General features: G+C 36.9%; 2 protein-coding genes across 5 annotated transcripts in view; both read right to left on the reverse strand.

Annotated features, from left to right (window-relative positions):
* Positions 1–7,562, reverse strand: part of myo7ab (myosin VIIAb) — a 47,518-nt gene extending 39,956 nt beyond the window's left edge. Inside the window, exon 1 of the mRNA XM_047805466.1 lies at positions 7,100–7,562. The gene's annotated coding sequence lies outside the window, so the exon portion shown is untranslated. The remainder of the gene's footprint in view (positions 1–7,099) is intronic.
* Positions 7,563–10,649: 3,087 nt separating this feature from the next.
* capn5b (calpain 5b) overlaps positions 10,650–22,377 on the reverse strand; it is a 43,983-nt gene continuing 32,255 nt past the window's right edge. For 2 of the 4 annotated variants that reach the window (XM_027134198.2, XM_027134197.2), the window contains 7 exons: positions 22,274–22,351; positions 20,525–20,720; positions 19,722–19,844; positions 18,730–18,926; positions 18,489–18,610; positions 16,892–17,028; positions 10,650–15,965 (listed from right to left, as the gene is read on the reverse strand). In XM_027134198.2, coding sequence (XP_026989999.1) covers positions 15,783–15,965; positions 16,892–17,028; positions 18,489–18,610; positions 18,730–18,926; positions 19,722–19,844; positions 20,525–20,720; positions 22,274–22,351 — 1,036 coding nt within the window. In that variant the 3' untranslated portion in view covers positions 10,650–15,782. Of the gene's footprint in view, positions 15,966–16,156; positions 16,272–16,891; positions 17,029–18,488; positions 18,611–18,729; positions 18,927–19,721; positions 19,845–20,524; positions 20,721–22,273; positions 22,352–22,377 lie in introns of all 4 variants that reach the window. The other 2 variants (XR_003438696.2, XM_047805958.1) reach the window with 2 other exon arrangements.

The raw sequence follows: 22,377 nt of genomic DNA on the forward strand, positions 1-22,377 counted from the left end.
AAAAAATGCATTACTTGTGAAAAAAATGACCATGAATTAATTGTAACATCACATCTACTCCAGGTCTGAAAATTCTTTCCTGAATTCCTTTCTGGATCTGAATGACTGATGACTTTATGAATAAAACATGAAAGGCTCTATACAGCACCTGTGGCACCTTAGCATGATGCTAACTATTCCTGAAGTGTGCATGTATAAACAGCAGGAGAGTGACAGTGTTGTCCTGTTCTTTAATACACAGGTAATAAAGACCTATCTATCACATACAGCACATTCCACTGAGCTCACAAGTCCAACAACATAACAGGGACAAATTGCATCTCAGTGTAGATTCTAATCACATAATTGGATAACAGCATGTTTTGTTCTATCAGAAAGTTAGCGAATAAAAGCAAAATGCCACAAAATAAGCTAACGTAAAAAGTGTCGAGGGCAGCACTAACACTGACATAATATTTCATGGTTGTAACTAAATAAAGGTAATGATGTTTGTCATGGACGGCTTAGTTGCTCCTGTACTCTATGCTATTTAGCTTGCAGTTTAACTGTATCAAAAATAGCAGTGCATCACTGAGGCAAACCATATCTTACCTGTTTAGACTTTTAAAACATTACACTGTTAGAAAAATTCTCTCAGGTTTGTAGCAATGCAATAAACATTCAAATTAGCAGAATAAAGCACTTTCTGTCCAACTAGAACTGACAAACCTGTGAAAGGAACTTTAGACATGACAGGGATAAGAACAGGAGCGAGTCTTATGACCAAGTCTGTCAGGAGCTTGTGGCACTAATCTCTTCTTTGTTTACTACTTATATAGTACACTTAGTGGAAGACATAATTAAAGCACAGCACAGAGCAAGTGACTAAAAGCACTTCTACTCCACTGACCTCTACTCCCACATTCAATCAAACAGCTATAAAGGCACTATTAGAAGTAACAACGAGTCCTAATGCTTCTCATATCCATGCTTAGAGAGTGCTATTTGCACTTTTTCTTTGTCATTCATGCATTGGTTCAGTTCTAGTCTTTTCTCTGTGCCAGTTTTAACATTGGCTTGTTTCTCTAATGTATGCCCTGTTCTGTGTTTAGCCTTTAATTCATATAAGGAGCAAGCCAGGTTTTCCTATTTGTGTATAAGTCTCACAAATTTCCCTGTCGCGTCAAGCTCTGTGAGACCTGATCAAATTTGTTTTGGTTCATGTTTTGTCTCTGCCACAGTATTGTCATTGGTTGTTGCCCCAATATGTCAAGAGTAGTCTCATCTATTTTAGTTTAGTTTATTAGTCTGTCTATTTAAACTTTTTGTGCATGTTGAATTCTCTGCTAAGGAAGTTTATGCCATTTGCATGTACAGTAGATACCGAGCTGTTTTGTCTGTGTTTTTGATCTATGGTTCCTGTTTTGATCTTGCTTGCCCTTGTATACTCTGTATTGTATTTCCGATTTTGTACTGTCTGACATTGTTATTATTGATTTTGAATTGTAATAAATATTGTCTATCTGCATTTGCATCCACCTTTGCTAATCCCCACGTGACAGTCTGTTTTTTTGTCTTGTGCCTCTTTTTGCTTTTTTTTTTTTTGCTACACCATGGACACAAGGAGCTACACCATGGACCAAAGGAGACACTGATTTTACACACTTGAGCCCTGCTTTCCACTACTCACACACTTATCGACAAGTATAAAGTACCGTGTAAGGGCTGGGGAAGAAAAGGAATGAAAATGTTCATTAGCATAGGAGAGAATGTGAGGCCATGTTTCCAGACGGTTTGACCAAGTGCAAGAAGGTGGATTTTGAAATATAGTGGACTGAGGATGGAGCCCTGAGGAACACCCTGCTCTTTAGCCACCGGATATGACACGAGATTTGTAGGATTTAAATGAGTTTGTGATATTGTATATTAAGTGTATTTAAGTTCTGATGGATGCCACAGGGGGCCGGAGTCAAAGAGAGCACAACTAATACATTTTCTTAGTGTTATAAATTTAAATTTCCTGAAAGAAAAAAATATTATTGTTGCAAATTATAAATGTAAAAAGGTTTAAACAACTTAAATAAAATGTATATTTTATGTTATTTATGTTAGAAAGATTAAGGCAAAAAGAAACATATTAACATAAAAATATAAAATAGTATTTTGAAATACTATTTATGTAAATTTGCATTAATTTTATCTTATGTTTTAGATCTTATTAAACATAATAAATAAAATGACTGCATGATAACATCCAGCTGCCTCAGACTTTGAATTTATTAGAATTTGCATGCAGATACTTGTTTGACAATGTTGTATTCAAGGCCATATGAATGTATTACCCATGTATTCATTAGTTTGCCCTGCTGTTTGTTTATACTCAATTCAAGAAGAAAAGGTATAGAAGACATTTTTTCTTTCATTCATTTTTTTTTCAGGGGTCATAGTGGTAGGGTACATATAAAATAAAAAAAAAAGTCTGGTCTGGTCTATGCCCATATTTAAATCTGATTGAGAATACAGTATTTAGAGCTCGAAACACATACATACAGTATACAGATAGTGAGTGTTTAACCCCTACTGTATATCCACTACATCAAACAAAAAATGTTAGTCATTGTGACTTTTTGTTTGTGTGTGTTCTGTAATTTGACCAGCAGCATTACATCTCTCACAACACGCATCAGCTGGTTTGAGGTCTTTAAGGCTTAGTCGCATTCCTAGGGATAAAGCTGCTGCCGCTAGTTATACAGACCTTTAATTTACATATTTCTGTTAGTCATTTCCCTATTCAGCATTGTTCTCACACTCATCTTAATAGTTAAGCCTGCTATCAGAGCAACCTCCTGTGTCACAGGAAAACAATGATACAACATTGTAAACTGATCAAACGTGGTGCAAAAAACCTGAGTACAGTGACTGTAAGACAAAGAGCACTTATGGACATAAGCTGAGACATATGTAATATAATGTGCAGTCTGTGTAGTATGCCTGGTGAGAAGATTAGCTTTAGCCCTTGTGATGCTGAGATTAGACCCTGTGCTTTCTACAAATCTAATTTGTACAGAATTGGAGGCGTAGTTGTTGTTAAGATAAAATGACCAGAGATGATGCTGATATTTAGAATGGTAGAGTGATCATATTGCAGGACTTGCTGATGTAAAAAAAATTAAATCAAGGTATTTTTCCACCTTTAATGTGATATACTGTAGCAACCAACAAAATTCGAGTGGAATACAAATAGAAATGATTTGGTAAGGAAAAAAGTAAAAACAATTACAGTATAAAAACCTGGTTGCATAAGCATAAGTACCTTAACGGATACTTTGTTATAGCACATGTTGCTTATAGTACTCATTTATTTTGACTGAGTCTACCAACTTAAATATGGCAAGTTTATTCCACTCTTGCTGGTCCAGGTCTGTCAAACTGCAAGAAGTCTTTTGAAGTCCACAGGTTTTTAACTTAGAGCTCTGACTCCGCCATTTCAAAACGTACTTCATCTTTAGCTTCATCTTTTTAAGCCATTCCTTTGCTGACTTGGATTTGTGCTTTGCTTTATTATTGTGTTGGAAGTTCGAATTATTCTTCATATTATGCTGCCTAACAAAAGACTGCAAGTATTGGGCCACTAAAACTGTACACTATACACTACATGGCCAAAAGAATGTGGTCATGTGGTCATCCTTGGATGTGGTGCTTTCCTAACCTGTTCCCACAAAGTTGGAGGAACACCGATATGTCTGCATACCTTTGGCCATATAGTATACATTTAAACCTTTGCTTTCTGGCTCAAGTAATCTTTCTATGTCCAGCCTGGTTCATAACCAGCTGAAGTTACAGTGCTGCCCTTTGAAACACAGGTTGTTGCAAAACTGTATTTTTTGGATTTGTAGATAATGGCAGAGAGAACAGAAATCTAACACAGCCCTGGAGTTTTTAAGCTGAAGCTTAGCATCCCCACAGTATGGAAACAAAAAATTACTTATAGCAAAAGTTAATATTGACTACATGCTACAGAAGAACTTAAAAGTAGGTTAAAGGTTAGATGATAAATTCACTGCTTGGCTTGTGTTTTGTAACAGTAATTTTGTAACCAAGGAAATGACACATATAAGAAGATTTTCAAAAGTAAACCTCCAGAGTTCTTGAGCTCTTTCATAAAAATACATTTGAACAAATGCCACCAACATGTTCAGCTTTTCTAGGATTTTCTTATAACAGCATTCCCACACATCTTTTAAAACCTGTAAACAACCTAGTGATGACCTAGAAAAGTGGAAACACCTAAGATAACACATGTATTCTAAGTATAACACATAGATCACAATGCAGCTAAATTCCGGATTCTGATTGGTCTGAAGATTGATCCATTGATTAAAAACAGCAGCTCTGACGGTAGCATTTCAAATCCATCAATCCACCCATCTACAGTATCAATCCACCAATCCATTCTCTTCCTTTTGTTCTTCACAGGGTCACAGGGTGTACAATCACACTCTCAGACTTATTCAAACACTATGCACAAATTAAAGAGGCAAGTCAGCCTACAATGCGTGTCTTCGGACTGGGGAGAAAACCAAAATACCCAGAGGAAACCCCTGAAGCACAAGGTGAACATGCAAACTCAGGAGAATGTTCACACAAGGCAGTGACTTGAATCCACTATCCTCTAGGTACAAGGCAAACATTCTAACCACATGCTGGGCTTTGCTGACATGCAAACATTCTAAAGTCCTAAGGTTATTGTTTCTATAGTAAGAGCATATTCACATGGTGTTGTCTAATCTAAGACTAATAATAAATAGATTAAATTATTTGTTGTAATTTAACAAAGAAAAATGGGGTAATTGTTATATCCCGTATATATGTTACCCCCCCCTGTAGTCTGTAGAAGCTGTAAGCTCTAAATTTTAGTTTAGGGCAGTTTCATATGAACAAGTTGTATTTTTCTGTTATGTTAGAGTACAGCTGTGGAATAAGGGAAGTAATTAAAAGTTTCTATAAATGGTCAAAATGCATGGTCATTTTTTACTCGTTTAAAAATCATTGCAATTGCTGAGATATAAGAGGAATAAAACACTGCTAAAGTCTTTAGTGATCAAGCGGAGAATGTTCACGATTCAGTCAGAAGTCATCAGGGATTGCGTGTCATCAGATGTGAGGCATAATATAATATACTCTTCTATAATGAACAGCTGTGTGAAAAAAATGCTAGAAAATGATTTTTCAGAATAATGGGAAACAGTGAATGTGTTTTATTGCTCTTCATCTGTTCCAGGCTGTCCTGCTACTCTCTACAGCAGACAATGTCTCAGACAGTGCCAAGAAATGTGACAGCTGGGCTACCATTCATAATGTCATCTTACAGCCTCTGCATCTTTTATGTCAACCATAGTATACACTGTGTCTGTGGTGAAAGTCTAAATGGATTTCCAGAAAGTACTTTTAAAACTGGGCTTTCTGGTTAAGAAAAAGCGGTGAACATCAATGCCTCAGCTAAGCTTCAGAAGTAATGATTGAAAAATTCAGGTCCCAGCACCTCCAAGCTGCCACTGCGGGTTCTTAAGCAAGGCCATTAGCTTCAGGAACAGTGCATTAAAGCTCTGACTTCCTTCAAAGCTGGGATGTCATTGAAATGTACACATATATAATGTACGTGTAAGAGCTGCATTAATGATCCCATCAAAGTCCCAGGACAGATATTATTATTTTTTTTCAAAGTGTGGAATTATTTGATTTTTCTTTACATTCTCTTATATTTAAAATTATATTATCTGTAAGAATATTCTGTATTGGGGGTTCTGCCCTTACATGTCACACCATACAGTAAGATATAACTTACATATAAAGACACTTTTATCATATAACAAGCTAATCCTCTCAACATGTTATCGCATAAATCACCATTAACTTGTTAAAATATTGTACAATATACTTGTTCTATACTGTACATATACTTGAAGATATACGAAGATTTCGGATCTTCATTGAGAAGAGGCCAACCATGTGAGGATCCTGAGGCCTCCAGAGATGTACCAGCTCTAGTTGGACTCTGCTACATGAAGTATTCAGAAATTCTAAGAGGAGATGGCAAGAACATGTGGTCTTTGAGGACAACAACCTCCTCATCAATACACAATTGTCAGACTGTATATTTATAATCACACCCTCCAGGGTCACCCAAATGAGGATGAGGTTTACTTTTGAGTCTGGTTCCTCTCAAGGTTCCTTCCTCTTTCATCTCGGGGAGTTTTTCCCCACCACAGCCACCTCAGTCACCTCAGTCACCTCAAGCTTGTTCATTGGCAATAAATACAAACAGATTTAAATATAAGTCTAATATTAATCTTTAACTTTTGTTTTACATTAATCTTTGTATAATATTAAATGTTTGTATTGTGTTTCTTATGTTCTGTAAAGCTGCTTTGAGACAATGGCCATTGTTAAAAGAGCTACACAAATAAATTTGAATTGAACTGAACTAGAACTAGAATATGAACTAGAATGATAGCATGCTCTTTTAAAATGATATGCATCTGCAAACACACACACACACACACACACACACACACACACACACACACACACACACACACACACACACACACACACACACACACACACGATTTTCCTAGCAGTGTTTAACAAGTGTTTTTTTTATAGCACAGCAATTTACCAATGATTTTTAATGACTCTTTAATTAAATAATAAATACATATCTCCCTAAAGAAAATATAACAATATATGTTCTAACAAAGTCATAGCTTTTTTTTGTTTCTACTAAATCTTAGATTATGCTTAGATTTGTTGCTTTCGTTATAGAAAATGATTCTGCATCTTCTGACCTTTTGACCAATCAGATTTAAGAATTCACAGCACTTATGTATGCCACATAATATCTCAAGAGTGAACTCTGATCATCTTCTGTAGGTGTGAGCAAACAAATCGACATACAGTAAACATGTTAAAGCCTCATGTTAAGCTGGTAAAGGGCCTGTGATTGAGGCCTGGTGTGGTGTGGAGAATAGAAAATAGCAGTAAGAGGCTTTGAGTAAAGCCCCAGTAGAGCATGTGGTGCTCTAGGCGGCTTAAATCCTGCTTCTGAAAGTTTACTTACCTTTCAAATGGACAAATTTGCTTTTCTCTTTCTTTCTCTTCACTCCATTTCTTCAGTTTGTCCTAATTCTCTGGAAACAGTTGAGGTAAGTCCACAGGTTCAGGCACAGGAAGAACACCAGCTCAGAAGCGAATCTCAGGAGCTATACACTCATCCATCAAACTTCTATCCACGTGTACACACCTAAAACACACCTAACTCCTCGTCTTTTTTTTTTTTGGTCTTTTTTCTCTCTGTCTTTGTGAAGAGATGAACCTGGTACCTGTTGCTGAGAGATGCTGGATCCAGCAGCAGCAGTAGAGCAGTGAATCATTCAGGGTGTCACTCAGCCCCACTCATGATCCTGATTAAAGAGGGAGGGCTTAAAGTGCACACGGAGCCACGAGATTGAACAGCTGATACAAAGGTCTACCGGTCAATACACCACACTGTTGTGGTCACGTCTCTCACCCACTGCTTCCATCTCTCTCTCTCTCTCTCTCTCTCTCTCTTAGTCTGTCTCAGATTGTGTCTGGGAAAAGGTCAGTGCTTTTCTAACTAAAAATGGAAGCTGGGTGTGACTGATCTTATCAATGAATAACATGTTTAGGGCAATGACACGAGTACAGAACAACGTCACACACAGCACACCATTACAATACAAACAATTGAAAAGGCATCTGTAGAATACTCGATGCTGATTGGACAAGAGGATAATGTGTTATTTTTTCTATAGTAACAACACGCACAGGGACTTGAATGGCACTAATATTAAAACTGCTTAAAAAAGGGTGCTGTATGTATTTGTTTAAAGGGTGTGATGGTTTTGCAGCATGAGAAGTTTTTTAAAGATCACCAGCATCAGTTCTTTGTGTCAGTCAGTAAATTTTCCACCACTAAAACAGAAAAGTTTGTGTTTTATATTTTCTCAATTACGTGACACTCATGTCTTGAAGAGCGCTTAAAGAGAGAATAAGAGATGCTGCCAAGGGAGTGACTGCTTATGGATGTTATAATGTACCTGATAACAAAAACATTGGTAACAAAGGTAACTTTAAATGGATTATAAATATTCCATTTTGAACAAAATTAGTATTTCATCAAATTATAAAAAATTATGATGTGTCATTCTTTAAGAAATGAACTTGTTTAGTGTTAGCAAAGTGCTCTGATATTTAAAAAAATATAATAAAAAAAAATTAAAAATCCACCTTGGAAGGGGGAATGTTATTGAAAAATAATTAATGACGGCAAATTTGTTATAATCCGGTGTCACCCAGATGAAGATGGTTTCCATTTTCAGTCTGTTTTCTTCCTAATCTCAGAGTTTATTCTGGCCACTGATTCCTCTGGCTTGCTCATAATGGATAAATCTGTGCTATATGTATGCCACAGCTTTATGATTTCTGCTTCGCTGTATCTTATAACAATCCTTAATATAAAGAATTAATAGATGCATTCATAAGAGTAATGAGGGAATATAGAATAAATAACCAAAAATGAGATTTTTAATATTTTATTTCAAAGTCATGCCACAAGTTGACATAAAATACAAAATAGAGAAAATAAATACTTCGAGAGTAAATAGAAAAAAACCACAGTGTAACCCAGGGAACACACAAATAAATAAAAACAACACTAAAATATACACAAGATACAGCTTTCTCAACGCATATAATCGATAAAAGTAGACAGACTACAGTTTAGTTTAACACAAAGATTGTGATGGGCGGATATAAAAGATCCAATGAAGGAGTACAAAATGTTGCTAAAAGAGACTTGTTATAAAGTTCTCAGCGTCTGCTACCATATAGAGAATGTCATCATGCAAGTTTATATCTTTCAGTTTATAGCTATAGCTTTCATGTTCAACGTAGGCAGAAAAATACAAGAGTATCACAAGCTCATTCTCCGGATGTCCGATTTGTTGTAAATTAGACAAATTATAATCAAGACTGAGGAAGAAGAAGAACAAGAAGAAAACATCACACTCTCTACAAGCATTCTCTGAATCTTAAGGCGATGCCGCTCCGTGAAACTTTGAGAATTCAGACATGGCACATTTCAGCATTTGGGATGTTTTTTTTGTCTGAGCAGAGCTTCCAGTTAGTCACAGTACATACAGTACATGCAGCGATGCAGGCCAGAAAGCCAGCACATCCCAAACAGGGAGTGAACAGATGGGGTTGTGCTGTTCATCAGAGTAAGGATATTACGGTTTGTAATATTCACGGTATAATAACCTAGTCTAAAAATAACATGGTTTCATCATGTCACAGTATTACTGGCTATTAAAAAAACACACACAAGCCAAAACTGTGGTTGATAACTAAAAAGGAAATTTATTATGGTTTGTCTTTAAAAATCCTTGTATTTTGTGATGTGACATGACATACGGCTAAGTACGGTGAACCATACTCAGAATTCGTTCTCTGCATTTGACCCATCCAAAGTGCACACACACAGCAGTGAACACACACACAGAGCAGTGGGCAGCCATTTATGCTATATTATGTTGTTCTAACTAACAGAGAGAGGAACTACAAAGAAAGGCAAAGAGGAATGAAAATCTAAAAGTGAACGTGGGAAAAGGTGCAGCAGAGGTAGCAATGTTACATGTTTACAGCAGTAGCAGATCACGCAGCCTAATGGTTTTTAGTGCAGTCGTGTCACAAAAAGGACGTCCCAAAGGATGGGGTGATAATATTTCCTGGGAGACGCAGACAGACACAAAAGGGATGAGAACTACTGGAATAAGATGCTAGACTGGGTTAAAAAAAGAAAAACTACACGGGGACTGATAAAAAAGTCAAAGCATTTTAATCAGCATTTTAAAAAAAATAATTCACTAACCGTGAAACCGTAACAGCCCTAATCAGAAGAGAACATAAACACCCAGGAATGGCATTCTGCCTTAGTAGAAATGTTGAGTGCTTAAAAAGTTGTTATTTTTCATTCAAACTTACAAACTGCTGAAAAGTTTAATCAAACACATTAATACAGATTAATATCTCCATGAAATTGTTCAATAGTATTCAAACACCCATGAAACTGGATGTCCAGCAGGCCATTTAGAGAAATATATCAGTTATATCAGCCACATACATTCATGCCTGGCTGAAGCTGAGCACTCAGCATACACACGTTCACGTCACTGACCACCGGCTGCAACGCACATGCATGAGCAGCAGCGTCCGTATCTCCACAGCGCAAAGAGCATGTTGTGGTGTGGGTTTGAATGTAGAACAGTCTGCGTACATGTGTGGCTGTAAACCTGCGCCTGGAATACGGACATGCACAGAGCTCGTACTGAATTTAAGCATCGTGTTAATAATTGTGCATTCCTAAATATGTTCCGCAAGGCTGAGACATTGTGATATATAAAAAGAAAAGAAAAAGAGAAAAAAGTAAAAACACATTGTGTTAGCTTTACAGTCTGAATGTTGGCAAAAGAAGTACAGGGAATTCAGACAAATAAATAAATAAACAAATAATTAAATAAACAAAAAAGACCCAATAAATAAATGAATAAATAACGAAATAAATAACTGAATAAATAAATAAATAAATAAATAAATAAATAAATAAATAAATAAATAGTGGAAATAAAGGACTGAAGGAATAAACATACCGACAAACAAACAAATGCTCTCCACAAATAAAGAGTGAAATTTTAATCACCTTTGTGGCATTTACACAAATCAAACATGTCAAAGACAAAAAGCAAAAAGTGCATTGAAATTTTCCTGCTGAATATAATATATATAAACACCTCTTGAGCTTTTTCCGGATTATAAGACACGCTTTTTTCCCCTCAAACCCCAATCTCAATCTTCTCAATACAGAATCATTTCTCTTGAAATATTAACCTCAGTAAGTAATTCTGGGTCGTTTATTAGCGCTAGAGAGATTTTTTTTAAATTTATTTAAAAACTTGACAACCACACAACACATTTATTATATTAAAACTGTCATAAAATTCAAGTTGATCATATTTATAGGCCAACATATATATTTTTTTAAGTTTGGATAAAACCCATTCAATCCAAGTGATAATTTAATCTGACTAATATCTATATTATGCCAATAAGAAATCTAATAAATCTTTACAAGAATGTTCAGCTATGAAAACTCTGATTCTAGCAACAACAAAAAAAGTGATGTGCATGCTAAAATTTGACTTCTATTCTACATACAGTATATACGTAGTATAAAGTTTTTATTGTGTGTTTGATACCACATAAAAAGAACACTGTAATTTCCAGTCCATTCTGTATAACATTTCTAACAGACTGAGTTGAATTACAGCATGTTTTCCTGTCCGTGGGTTCAGATGGGGACATTTTAAATGTTTGGTAATGTAATTGGTAATGCAATTATAAAAACATTAGGCTTCAGAGTTGCTGTTGGTTTATAAATGAATATAGAAATATTACATCCTATAACGTAATTCTTCAGCATGTGGTTATGATTCAAAGAACAGCTGAATTCATATATTGTAACTAGTGTAAAATAAAATATATAATAATATAAATAAAATAGAAAATACGTATACCGTGTTACTGTGTAATAGCACACAGGTGTACTCATTTATCTTTATTCATGAGAATATAATTAATAATATTGTAATATTAAAATACTGTAATGAAAACGATTTTAATACTGGTTTTTACTGGAAAATGTTTTTTAACGATTTTAATAACGCTTTATTTATAAGAAAAAAAACAAACAAACAAACAAACAAAAAACATACAGAGTTGATTTTACTTTGCAAATATTTGAAAGTAAGATTAATCATAATTTTAAGAAAAGTACATAGTTTAGGAGGGTTTGAGTTTTTGAAATGAAGCCAATTTTGTTACACCTACAGTACCTGGCAACCCTGATGCTAGATCTGTGACATGCTAAACATTTAAAAAAAGAGTTTACTAAAGAGAAGATGGTATAGATGTTACTGGCCTTGTTCGTATTTAAAGATAGAACGATTGTACGTATCAGACCTGTGTGGGACAGTGCTACATTTATCTTGCTATTATAACATTAAAAACACAACAGGAATACAAATGGGGAAAAGTATTTTTTCAGCAGAGGTGATCTGACAAGTGTAGACAGAAATGATGAGGTTTTATCTAGTGCTTGATAAACCTATAAACTGTGATTTTCCTGAATTTAGACAGGGATTAAGATGAGCAATGTAGAAAAGGTCTCAGTTCAGGAAAGCCACAAAATACCTGGTATATTATGATGACCATAAGTTGTTATTTTTCTTAAAGCAGAACATATACTATAATGTGTGGATTGTACTCTGTAGTGCTTTATGCTTAGATTATTTATGTATTTATGTATTTATGTATTTGTTTATTTGTTTGTTTGTTTAAATTCTCAGGCTATAATACCGGAACAGATTACCTGTTATTCATCGTCCCCTGATACACCTTTTTAGCATAAAATAACTTCCACAATCAATTTTCTCTAACTCTATCACTATCTCTAAGTACTGAATGAAGTCACATTATCTCTGGCTGTCTGGTTTCACCATTATGCCTCTTACTCCTTTGCATGCAACACTTAACTTTATGGCACTTCATGCATGAACTACTGAGCTAACCGGTCTGACCTCCGTCTCCCAGTTGAGGCTTTAGACTAAGAGCTGTATTCAGAGTTGGCTATTTAAGTCCAAAATTAATGTCAGCATTCAACTTTTTTGCTAGTTTCCTGGATTCAGATTTGTCTATGCTTTTGATTTTTCTTGTGTACAAGCACCTAAAATGGGCTTTTTATTAGCATTTATACCACCAGTTTAAAATACAAGAAATTGCCTATAAATTTGGGTTTATTTTAAAATATGGCTTTCACCCTAGTTTTTAATCAGTTTATAAAATAGCACTTGATCCAAGACAAGTTACTGTTATAAAAAAAACAAAACAGCAAATAAAACCTTTAACTATAGCCACAAGATACTAAATTGTGGCCATGTACAACTCAAAAACATCTCTCCGTCTAGTCTGTAAGTATCTGAGGTTTGAATACTGATGTCCTGTTTGAACTCCTCGATATGTTTGCTTAACTCAACTCTGAATACAACCCCAAGACAGAAAATCATTATATCTTATTTACCGCTATTTACTACAAGCCACAATGCAGAAGCTAAATGAATGAGTGACAGCTAGCTGCAGCACCGCAGAACACACCCCATGCTGGGAAAAGCCTCTGACTGAACATTGAAGAATTAAGCAATAATTCATCTTAGTCTCAAAGTTTACTTTCAAGTATGCTTTCAAGTTTTGTTTTGTTTTTTTAAGTAGAGAAGTTAAAGGATGGATTTAAAGTATTGCTGGACCTGGATATTTGCTGGAATAAAATGCTGAACTGGTATTAAGTTTAATTTTAAGGTTCAAACCAGTGTCGTATTTTAAGCTGTGAATGCGTCTTATTGAATCTTCCATATGAGCACAACACACAAATTGATCCTAAAAATCTTCTGGAGCAATTCTCCCAAAATCTATGACCTCAGTTGGTGTTTAGATGATGATGATGGTAGAGTGCTGTCTAACACGCCACTCCGTCTTCCACAGATGTTTGACAGGGTTGAGATCTAGTGACTGTGGAGGCCATAGCATATGATTCATTTTCATCTGGATCAAAACATTCAGTGAACTCTCATCCCATGTGGAAGGGTCAGTTACCCTGAAAGAGACCACCCACGTAGAGATAGAAATGTTTCATTTCAGATTAAAGGTGCTGAATAGATTTGTATTGAACTGTAGTGATTTGAAGCCAAATCATGCCAGTGAAATAAATAAATACTCCTACAACAGAGAAATGTTTTTTCTTTGCTTTCATTTGTCACCTGTTTCAGTTAAAATAATATGTCAGATGCTCTAAAATATTATACGTTATTCATGTACTGTAGCAGATTAGTCGAGCCGTTTTAGGATATTCGTAACATTTTTCTGTCCCTGAAGTTAACCCTACCCACCTATTAAAGCAGAGGAGCTCAGCTCTGAACCTCTTCCTTTAATGACAATTGATAAATCCTATGTATTTTAAGCAGAAGGGCTGGGAGTCGGTCAAGGCATGGGGGCAGCTTGATGTCCCTAATGCAATTACTATTTTCAGGCACTAACTGTATGTTAAATATTAAGCTAGCTAGCATTATGCAAGTTAGCTAGCTAGCGAAAATGTTGGTGAGGTAGCTACCATTACCTTTGAGTGAAAAAAAAATAAAATAAAAACAGAAGACATTGTTAATACATAGTTAATTTCTGTTTAAAATGAAATGATTAGGACTAAATTAAAATCCTGTGTCTATGTCTGCACTTTACATTTTATAAGCACAATATACTTTTGTCCAAGCACAAGCTTCTTTCACCAAGCCTGGGTCTTCACATCATTAGTGCCTGGGGCTGCAGCTAGAAACATAAAACATATCCTAATTTTCTATTGTCTTAATATCTGACTGTAAATAACACTCATCATTTCTTGTTTGAAAAAAAAAAGGCAACAAAATACGCTTTAAGACAACATGGAGCATTGTGCATAAATTACAAAAAAGTGACGATAAAAATGTCCCTTTTCAAGTAATGAATAAAGGTGACATTTAAATATAAGATTTGATAAACAGTTCAAACATTACCACCAAAACACAAGCAACTAAAATGCTAGCAACACATAAGCTGGTCATGGCAGTTATATAAAGAGCTTTTTAGTAGTTCATAGTAAAAGGGCACATCAGCAATCGGAAAAGACAGTTAAAGAGTCTGCGGTTCCTAGAGCATTAGTACAGCACCCCCTGGTGGAGTGGAAGAACAGTTCTAATAGAACTCGCGTCATGGCACATGCTGTTTGGCAAGAGCTGAAGAGATCCAGCATTCTGTCACATCACGTTACTATCTCATGAGTGAGGTATACATGCAAAGTGTGTATACTGTACACATGCCCATCTCCTACAGACTGCTCTCCACTCTAAAAATGAGTGCTGGAATTTATATAGTTTGTTTACACATGCATGACCTTTGAAGGGTCGTCTGAGGGGGTTTTATTCTGGATTAGCATACGCACACACATGCACACGCAAACACACACACACACACACTCACACACACATGAGCTGTTTAAACTGTCACGGTCTTCAGGCAGTGGTGTTTCTATGGGGATGGAGGCTGAATGGGCTTTTGGTCCTCGGAGGCGGCTGGTCGTGGCTGAACTGCGTGCCCCTGTTTCTTGGTATTGTTGCAAAGCTACACCAAGCATGCTGCTGCACATCCAAAAATTTCGAAGAATACACGCAATTCAGAGGCACTCGAGTCATCCTCATTGTTGTTCAAAAAGCAGATCGGGTGGGTCATGCGCTATCCAAGGCATCCCTAAATGGTCTTCAAAAAAGTAAGATAGTAATGCAAGTCTGAACTGGTAGGATTACCATGAGGGAGCACAAAAAGTGATGGCAAGAACTGATTTTTGTTGAGATAAGCTGGCAGCAGGAAACCATGCGGCTGATCGCAAGGCGAAGACTCCGCAAAGGTCCCAATACCGAACCGACCTCAGCTGCTCATGCACAACTAATGTGTAGCCCTTATGAATACTACGCGAGCACTGCAAAATGATATGGGTATTCAGCAAGGGATGAGGAATACCTTGATTTCAGGCCCTCGAGAGAGAAGAAAGGAAGAGGTAACGAGCAGGGCTGAGGTTCAGTATGGTGTCAGATGTTGGTCAGCGTGGTGCAGGTGATCAGGCGAACGGTCAGCATGCCGGGGAGGTCATTGTCTTGGCGGCTGCCCTTGTCCCTCAGGTGGACAATGTGCTGCTCCTGTCGATCATTCGGTTCACTGAAGAGAGTGACCTGACCCAGGAAGGTGTCTACAATCACATTCTTATTGTAGATCTGTCATCATCATTGGCCAGTCAGAGGAAGATGTTGAAGCAAAAGAGAGAAGTAGATTGGGAAATCAGAAGTGAAAGCCAAAAGTAAGGGTAAATACCCAATTGCAGGTTTGCCATGCTGAGGCCCATTTACAGTATTTCAACAAGAGCTTGCATGGCATATGATTTGTGGTGCAGTAAAATCTTACTCACTATGTGGCTATGTCAGAACCATCGACCATGGCAGAACCGAGCTAGTCAACTTTGACTTCATAGACTGATCTGTTAGTTCACAGGTTCCCAGCCTGGTCCTGGAGTACCCCTTGTCCTGCACATATAAGTGTTTTTCATTCTCTAACACACCTGATCTAATGAATCATCTAATTACAGCTGCATCCGGAGCTGAAGTGGACGTGTTAAAGGGGGGAAACACTAAAATGTGCAGGACAAAATGTGAACGCTAAAAAAAACTAGCTTGGCTTCCAAAGCCTGTGTGGAGCTGGTCAAATTCTGGCTAGTATGTTACTTTCCAGATTTCTTATTACATGACTAAACTGATTTCAAAATATGCTACAGGCGTTCTTATTGTATTGCTATTGTCTAATAATACAGTAGCTAATCTACTAATCTAAAATAATAACTACTTTACAATGTAGCATTAGTAGTAAAATACCATTTCTTTACTACTTCTGCAAGGTCCCGTGGAATTATATGTGCTGACTCTAAACCACTTTTGACTGTTAAAAAAGAAAACGTTTAGCTCAAGCTACAATATAAAATTATCTTCTGTTATACATTTGGCAGTTATGCAGTTATCCCCAATGTATTAGTTAAACACTGCCTTTATAACCTAGTTGCTATCTGGCTCAATAGTAGAATCTGAATATTATAGAATAGTGAATATTAATTTTAATAACAACCAGAGAAACAGAAACACATCACACTCACCTCAATGTGAATGCCTTCTTTTGGCTTTTTGCGATAGAACACCCCTTTGATGTCAAAGTTGGGACATCGTGTGTCCTTATGCACAGGTGATCGAACTTTCTCCGCCTCACAGGTGATAATCACGTATGGATCTGAGGCTGGAACAAGACATCCTTTGGTCACGTACCACTTTTGCGATTTCTGCTCTTTTTTTTACGCTAACGCAACACCATAGCTACTGTCCACATTTAGAGATATGGCTGAGCGTTAATGGAAATGGTGCTATGGACAGAGAGGTTACTATTTTTGGCCAAGATTTGCATTTCTACCTGCAGATAAGAACGTTAAGTGGTAGTCCACTCACAGTGAAGGACAAATCCTTGGACACTACTGTATGTCAGTGTGATTGCGCTGAAAGTTTGTCTTGATTCAGAAATATAATAGTCTTACACCTATTAGAAACTGCAGAATGTTAGACAAACTGCATTAGGGCAAAATAAATCTAACCAGTGAGTACAAAAACAGGCACATTAGAGGTATCAGGCTGATTAATAGTTTTGGCACCCTGGGTCTGCCAGTCTGTGTTTCTCTAGCAGAAGAACAATTTATGCTCATTGCCACTAAGATTTAGTGCCTTTGCTGTTTATGTCATTTTGAATCTTTTGGGGAATCGGGCAGGTCGCTGTGTACCTTCACGAGCTTCCTGCTTTTTAAGCTGAGGAAAGGAGAGGAAATAAAAGAGTAGGAAAAGGAACAAGAACTCACAGGCCCTGACTTACTAAGGAAAAAAAAATTGAACCGGGTCTACAGAGTATTATCTACATTACATCAGCAAAAGATCTCTTTTTTCTGTTTGCTTCAAAGAATTACCAAATTGTATAGCTTGTATCTTACTGGTTAAAGCTCTCTTAAAACTTGCAAAACAAAAGAAAATTATTGTCAGAAGAAAAAAAAAGGAGGCAGAGTTAGGGTATGTCTGTGGTCGATTTTACCATTTAATTGTCATTTTCCTTTCAGCTGTCTGTAAGCATGACCTTTTATGGAGTTTTGTGAGTGTCAGCTAAATGTAAATCTATTCCATGAACATGCCTGGTAATTTACAGCTCACTGGCATTTAAGACACAGATACAAGTATGAAAAAATGTTTCAGTATGCACTATCAATGTCACAACCAGGGAAGGAAGGAGACGGACCCGTACACAGGATAGCTTCAAATGAATGGGGTTTAATAATAATAATAAATACATAATAATAATAATAATAATAATAATAATAATAATAATAATAATAATAATAATAATAATAATAATAAAGACAAAGACAGTAAATGACGAGAACTAAAGCAATACAGATGACGACACTTAACAATGACGAAACATAACTAAACGTAACTAAGGATTAACGTAACTAATGATTCCGGGCTGCATTCGGCAATGCGGCTCACGTAAATACACAAGACAATGAGACACGATTAGGAACAGGTGTGGAGACAGGGAGGAGCAGACGAAGGCGGGGCAGACACGTGACAACAATAACAATAACACATGGCCAGAAATTCGGGCTGATCCCTGACAATCAAAACAATTGCAAACATTTTTGATGAATGTCTCTGTCTTACCTCCGTTAGAGTCTTGTCCCTGCAGCCCCTCAGCACTCAGCACGTGCACCTGAGTGACCAGCTGAGGATATCCACACATCCCTGTCCAACACGTCTGAGGAGGCTCGTCCAGGGTCAACTCTCTGTTCCAACGCAGAACATCAGAACAACTCGATCGATCAACACTGGATGTGAGGTTTAATGGTAACATCAAAGCATTCAAAACAAAAATAATAAAGGAAGCATTAGCAGTTAGGTTTACTTGCAGTCTGAAGGCACATCTGTGAATACCCGGAGCAAGAACTCTCCTTGCTGGCCAGGTTCAAAGGTCGTAGGGATGATGACATAGCGGCCCTCTTTCAGCTCTTTCCTCAGGAAGACGCAGCGAGAGTTGATGTAGATAGAACCTGCGACTTTCTGCTGGGCCGTGTGCATGCGGTATTTTCTGTTCAGCTCCACCTATTGACAAGAAGGTTGTAGAGAACAAGTGATACTGTGTTGATGACATCATTAAAAAGGTTTTTTTATGTCTCATATCAAATTACACTAGTAGTTGTGAGGTATGTTACAAATAAACATTAAATCTGTATCCCATCTATTGAATCTACATATGCCCTTCAGTCTGCCCTTAAAAAAACACCAAAACAATGCTTTGATTGAATAAAGCCACTTACAGTATGTTCTGATTAAAACAGAGCAGATTTGATTCGACATGAGCCTTGTTTTTATTTTAAAGATTTGCCGTTAACCTTCAGTAAGAAAATTGAAATTAGCATGTATATTAAAATGTTATTTGGTCATTAAACAGGTAGCTTAACAATCATTTCTTGTTTTTTTTTTTTTTTTGAAGCACTTGTTAAGGTGGTGTCATTCTGTGTCATTCACTTAAGCAAAGCAAAGCAAAGCGTTACCTTAGCCTTGACTAACGCTTGCTGTGGCTCTTTAATTAAAGTTCCCTGATCTTCATGATACTTCATGAAAGAATCCAAATGAATCAACCTGAGTACAGTAAGAGTCGACTGGCTGGCAGCCAGTAACTCTGAGTCAATTATCCTTCCGTCCAAATGATAAGAAATACATCATTAAAGAATGTAATGTATCAGTGCTGCTCCACTACACAGTTGATAAAACTACTAACTACAAGCTGCTTCATTTAAAAGGAAATCATTCCAACCAAAATGTAGCTATACTAATAGCTAGGCTGTAATGCCTGTCAGGTGTTTATAGTGTACTGTTTATACAGTATGTCAGTACCCGATGGATGTCGAAGCCGATAGCCAGGTTTTCTCCTCTGCCTTCTTTGGGAGTCGCTCTTTTCTCTTTCTGCTGCAGGCAGATCAAGACCTCATCCTCCACCTTCCTCACGTCGAACACGTACTACAGAGACGAGCGGATACTTTTACATCCACTCGAAATGTCTATTAGATTATTATTATTACACATTAATAGATCACTGAGGAAACACACTGGACCTACAGAGGCATGTATGTACCTTTCAGGAAGAGTTGCAATTGTACCGTATTCTTTCCGGTTTAATTTATAGGTTTGACGACGTTTAAAAGTTTGGGATATTTTAAGCAAAGCCTTGACCCAGACTCGTTCTGATAAAACCTGGTCTTCGTGATGATCTTTTTTTATCTAGGTTTGGTCCCCTATTAACTCTTGAGTCTTCCAGAAACAGGTGGATCATTATATTTAGATCACATGATGCCTTAAACGTCCATCAACTATTTATGTGACTTCTGCTTGAAACTGCACCTGAACAAACGTAAGGGTTTCACACCAATGCAGGGGTGAATATTTATGCAAGCACAAAAATCATCAATCAAGATTTCAATTGTTAAATTATTTTGCAAACTGATTCCAGTATTATGAGTTATTTTGTATAGAGGTGTATTATATATAATTTAAGTCAATTTAATTCCAAGTTATAACACTACAACACACAAAACGTTCAAAGGGGGTGAATACTTATGCAAAGTGTTACATATACATTGGCATTGCTTCTATCGTGTTGAAGAAAATGTGTTTAGAACAGCAAATACAGAGGCACAGACCTGAGGGTTCTGCAGGAAAGTGGCTTTGTGATTGATGCAGCCTCCTGAGCGGTTACGCAGAGGGTCGTCTCGGCAAACCCACGATCCTCTCATCACCTCCTCCTCCCAGGTCTTATGGATGCTCAGGTAGGACGTGTTGATGAGCCGACACAGGATGAGGTCAGTAAAGTAGTGACAGAAATCCTCAAAGTTCATCCTGAGTGCATGATCAGAATCAGCATGGAGTTTTTCACCAGGCTCGAGTTTCGTTTCGAGTAGCTTAGTGCTGTTTTAAACATTTTTCAGCCAAACATTAACCTACCCAAATTAATCTGGTTACATTTGATGCTGATGTAGCTAACAAGAAATTGAATTTTCTCCCTCAAAATGTTTTTTTTTTTGTTGCAAAAATCATCCTTACACTTCGTCTGCTTCTTCTGGGACGTCACATGGAGATTGTGCTGATGTGGGGAAGGACACGTTATGATCTATGATCTCTAAAAATGACTAAAGCTTTAACATGTAACTGAACACTGAAGTGCTGTGGTAGCAGCCATCCTGGACAACCAGATTCATGCTTTAATGTATTGCATGAATTATGCTCAAATGTATTGTCATTTCACTTCCTAGATCCTGTGTTCCACAATCAAAAGTGGGAATTGTTCTAGAAAGCTCACAGTAAAGTGGATTTTACTGTGTAAAGTAGGGCCATTATTTGTTACAGATCTATTCCAGCACATTGAAATTCTTTTCTTTACATATACAGTACCAGGCTTTTAGCAATAGGTCATAGCTGATCTCACACAATCCATATCTGGGGATATTGGATTGCTTTCTGTCTCCAGGACCAGATTAAATAATAGAAGCTGGCCACAAGCTCTGTAGTAACCTGCTGGTATCCATTAGAATGGCGTCATCGCGTTCAGTTTTAAAAGCCAATAAATTATTTATTTATTTATTTATTGAACCTCCTGTGTGTGTGTGTGTGTGTGTGTGTGTGTGTGTGTGTGTGTGTGTGTGTGTGTGTGTGTGTGTGTGTGTGTGTGTTTTGTACAGCACTTTGGTAAACCCTCAATTGTTTGAAAATGTGCTTAACTAATACGTTTGATTAATTGATTGATTGATTGATTGAAATCTAGATTAAGATGTAGATCTGAAATGAGAAAACAGTGACAAGTGTCAAGGAAAAAACTCCCTCGAGACAAATCAGGAAACTCATAGAGGATAAAGAGATCACTTTAATCATTACTCTACATCCATAAACTATAAAATGAAACATAGAATTGGGGTTCAGTATAAGCAGATTGTGAATATGAGTCCTGGAATGAGCACAGAACAGTCTGTAGGCTTACACAGCTGATCTCAGGTTTTAATCTACAACATCAAAATCAGATTACAGATATCACAATGGGAACATGGAAAGATTTTGGGTGAGACAGACTTAATTGTTAGCTAAATTAATCTTAGCTAATTGACTATGTTAGTGGAGAAGGAAAAAAAATCTGTTTTGGCTGAACCATATATTTATATAATAGTCAACTCAATAGAGACCGCTGGCACCCCCACCCCCCCTTAAAAAAATTAGCTTCAATAAACGTCAAGGCAATAGGCAAGACTGAATGATATGCTCATGGTCAGGATATAATATCGTCCACATAGTTAGTCAACTCTCAGAAATAACAGAGAGTAATACTCATTTCAGTATCAGTACTGAATAGAACACTTTGCACATCTCATGACTGTAGCAGAGGATAAAAAAAAATCTCTCACCAAAACTCTCCGTCATCCTGCACAGTGACGCCCAGCTTCTCTCTCTCGCTCTTGCTCACCTTATTCCATTCCTCTGAGCTATAACACACATCACACTCATCATA

This window comes from Tachysurus fulvidraco, chromosome 21 (assembly GCF_022655615.1).
Source record: "Tachysurus fulvidraco isolate hzauxx_2018 chromosome 21, HZAU_PFXX_2.0, whole genome shotgun sequence".
Taxonomy (NCBI): Eukaryota; Metazoa; Chordata; class Actinopteri; order Siluriformes; family Bagridae; genus Tachysurus; species Tachysurus fulvidraco.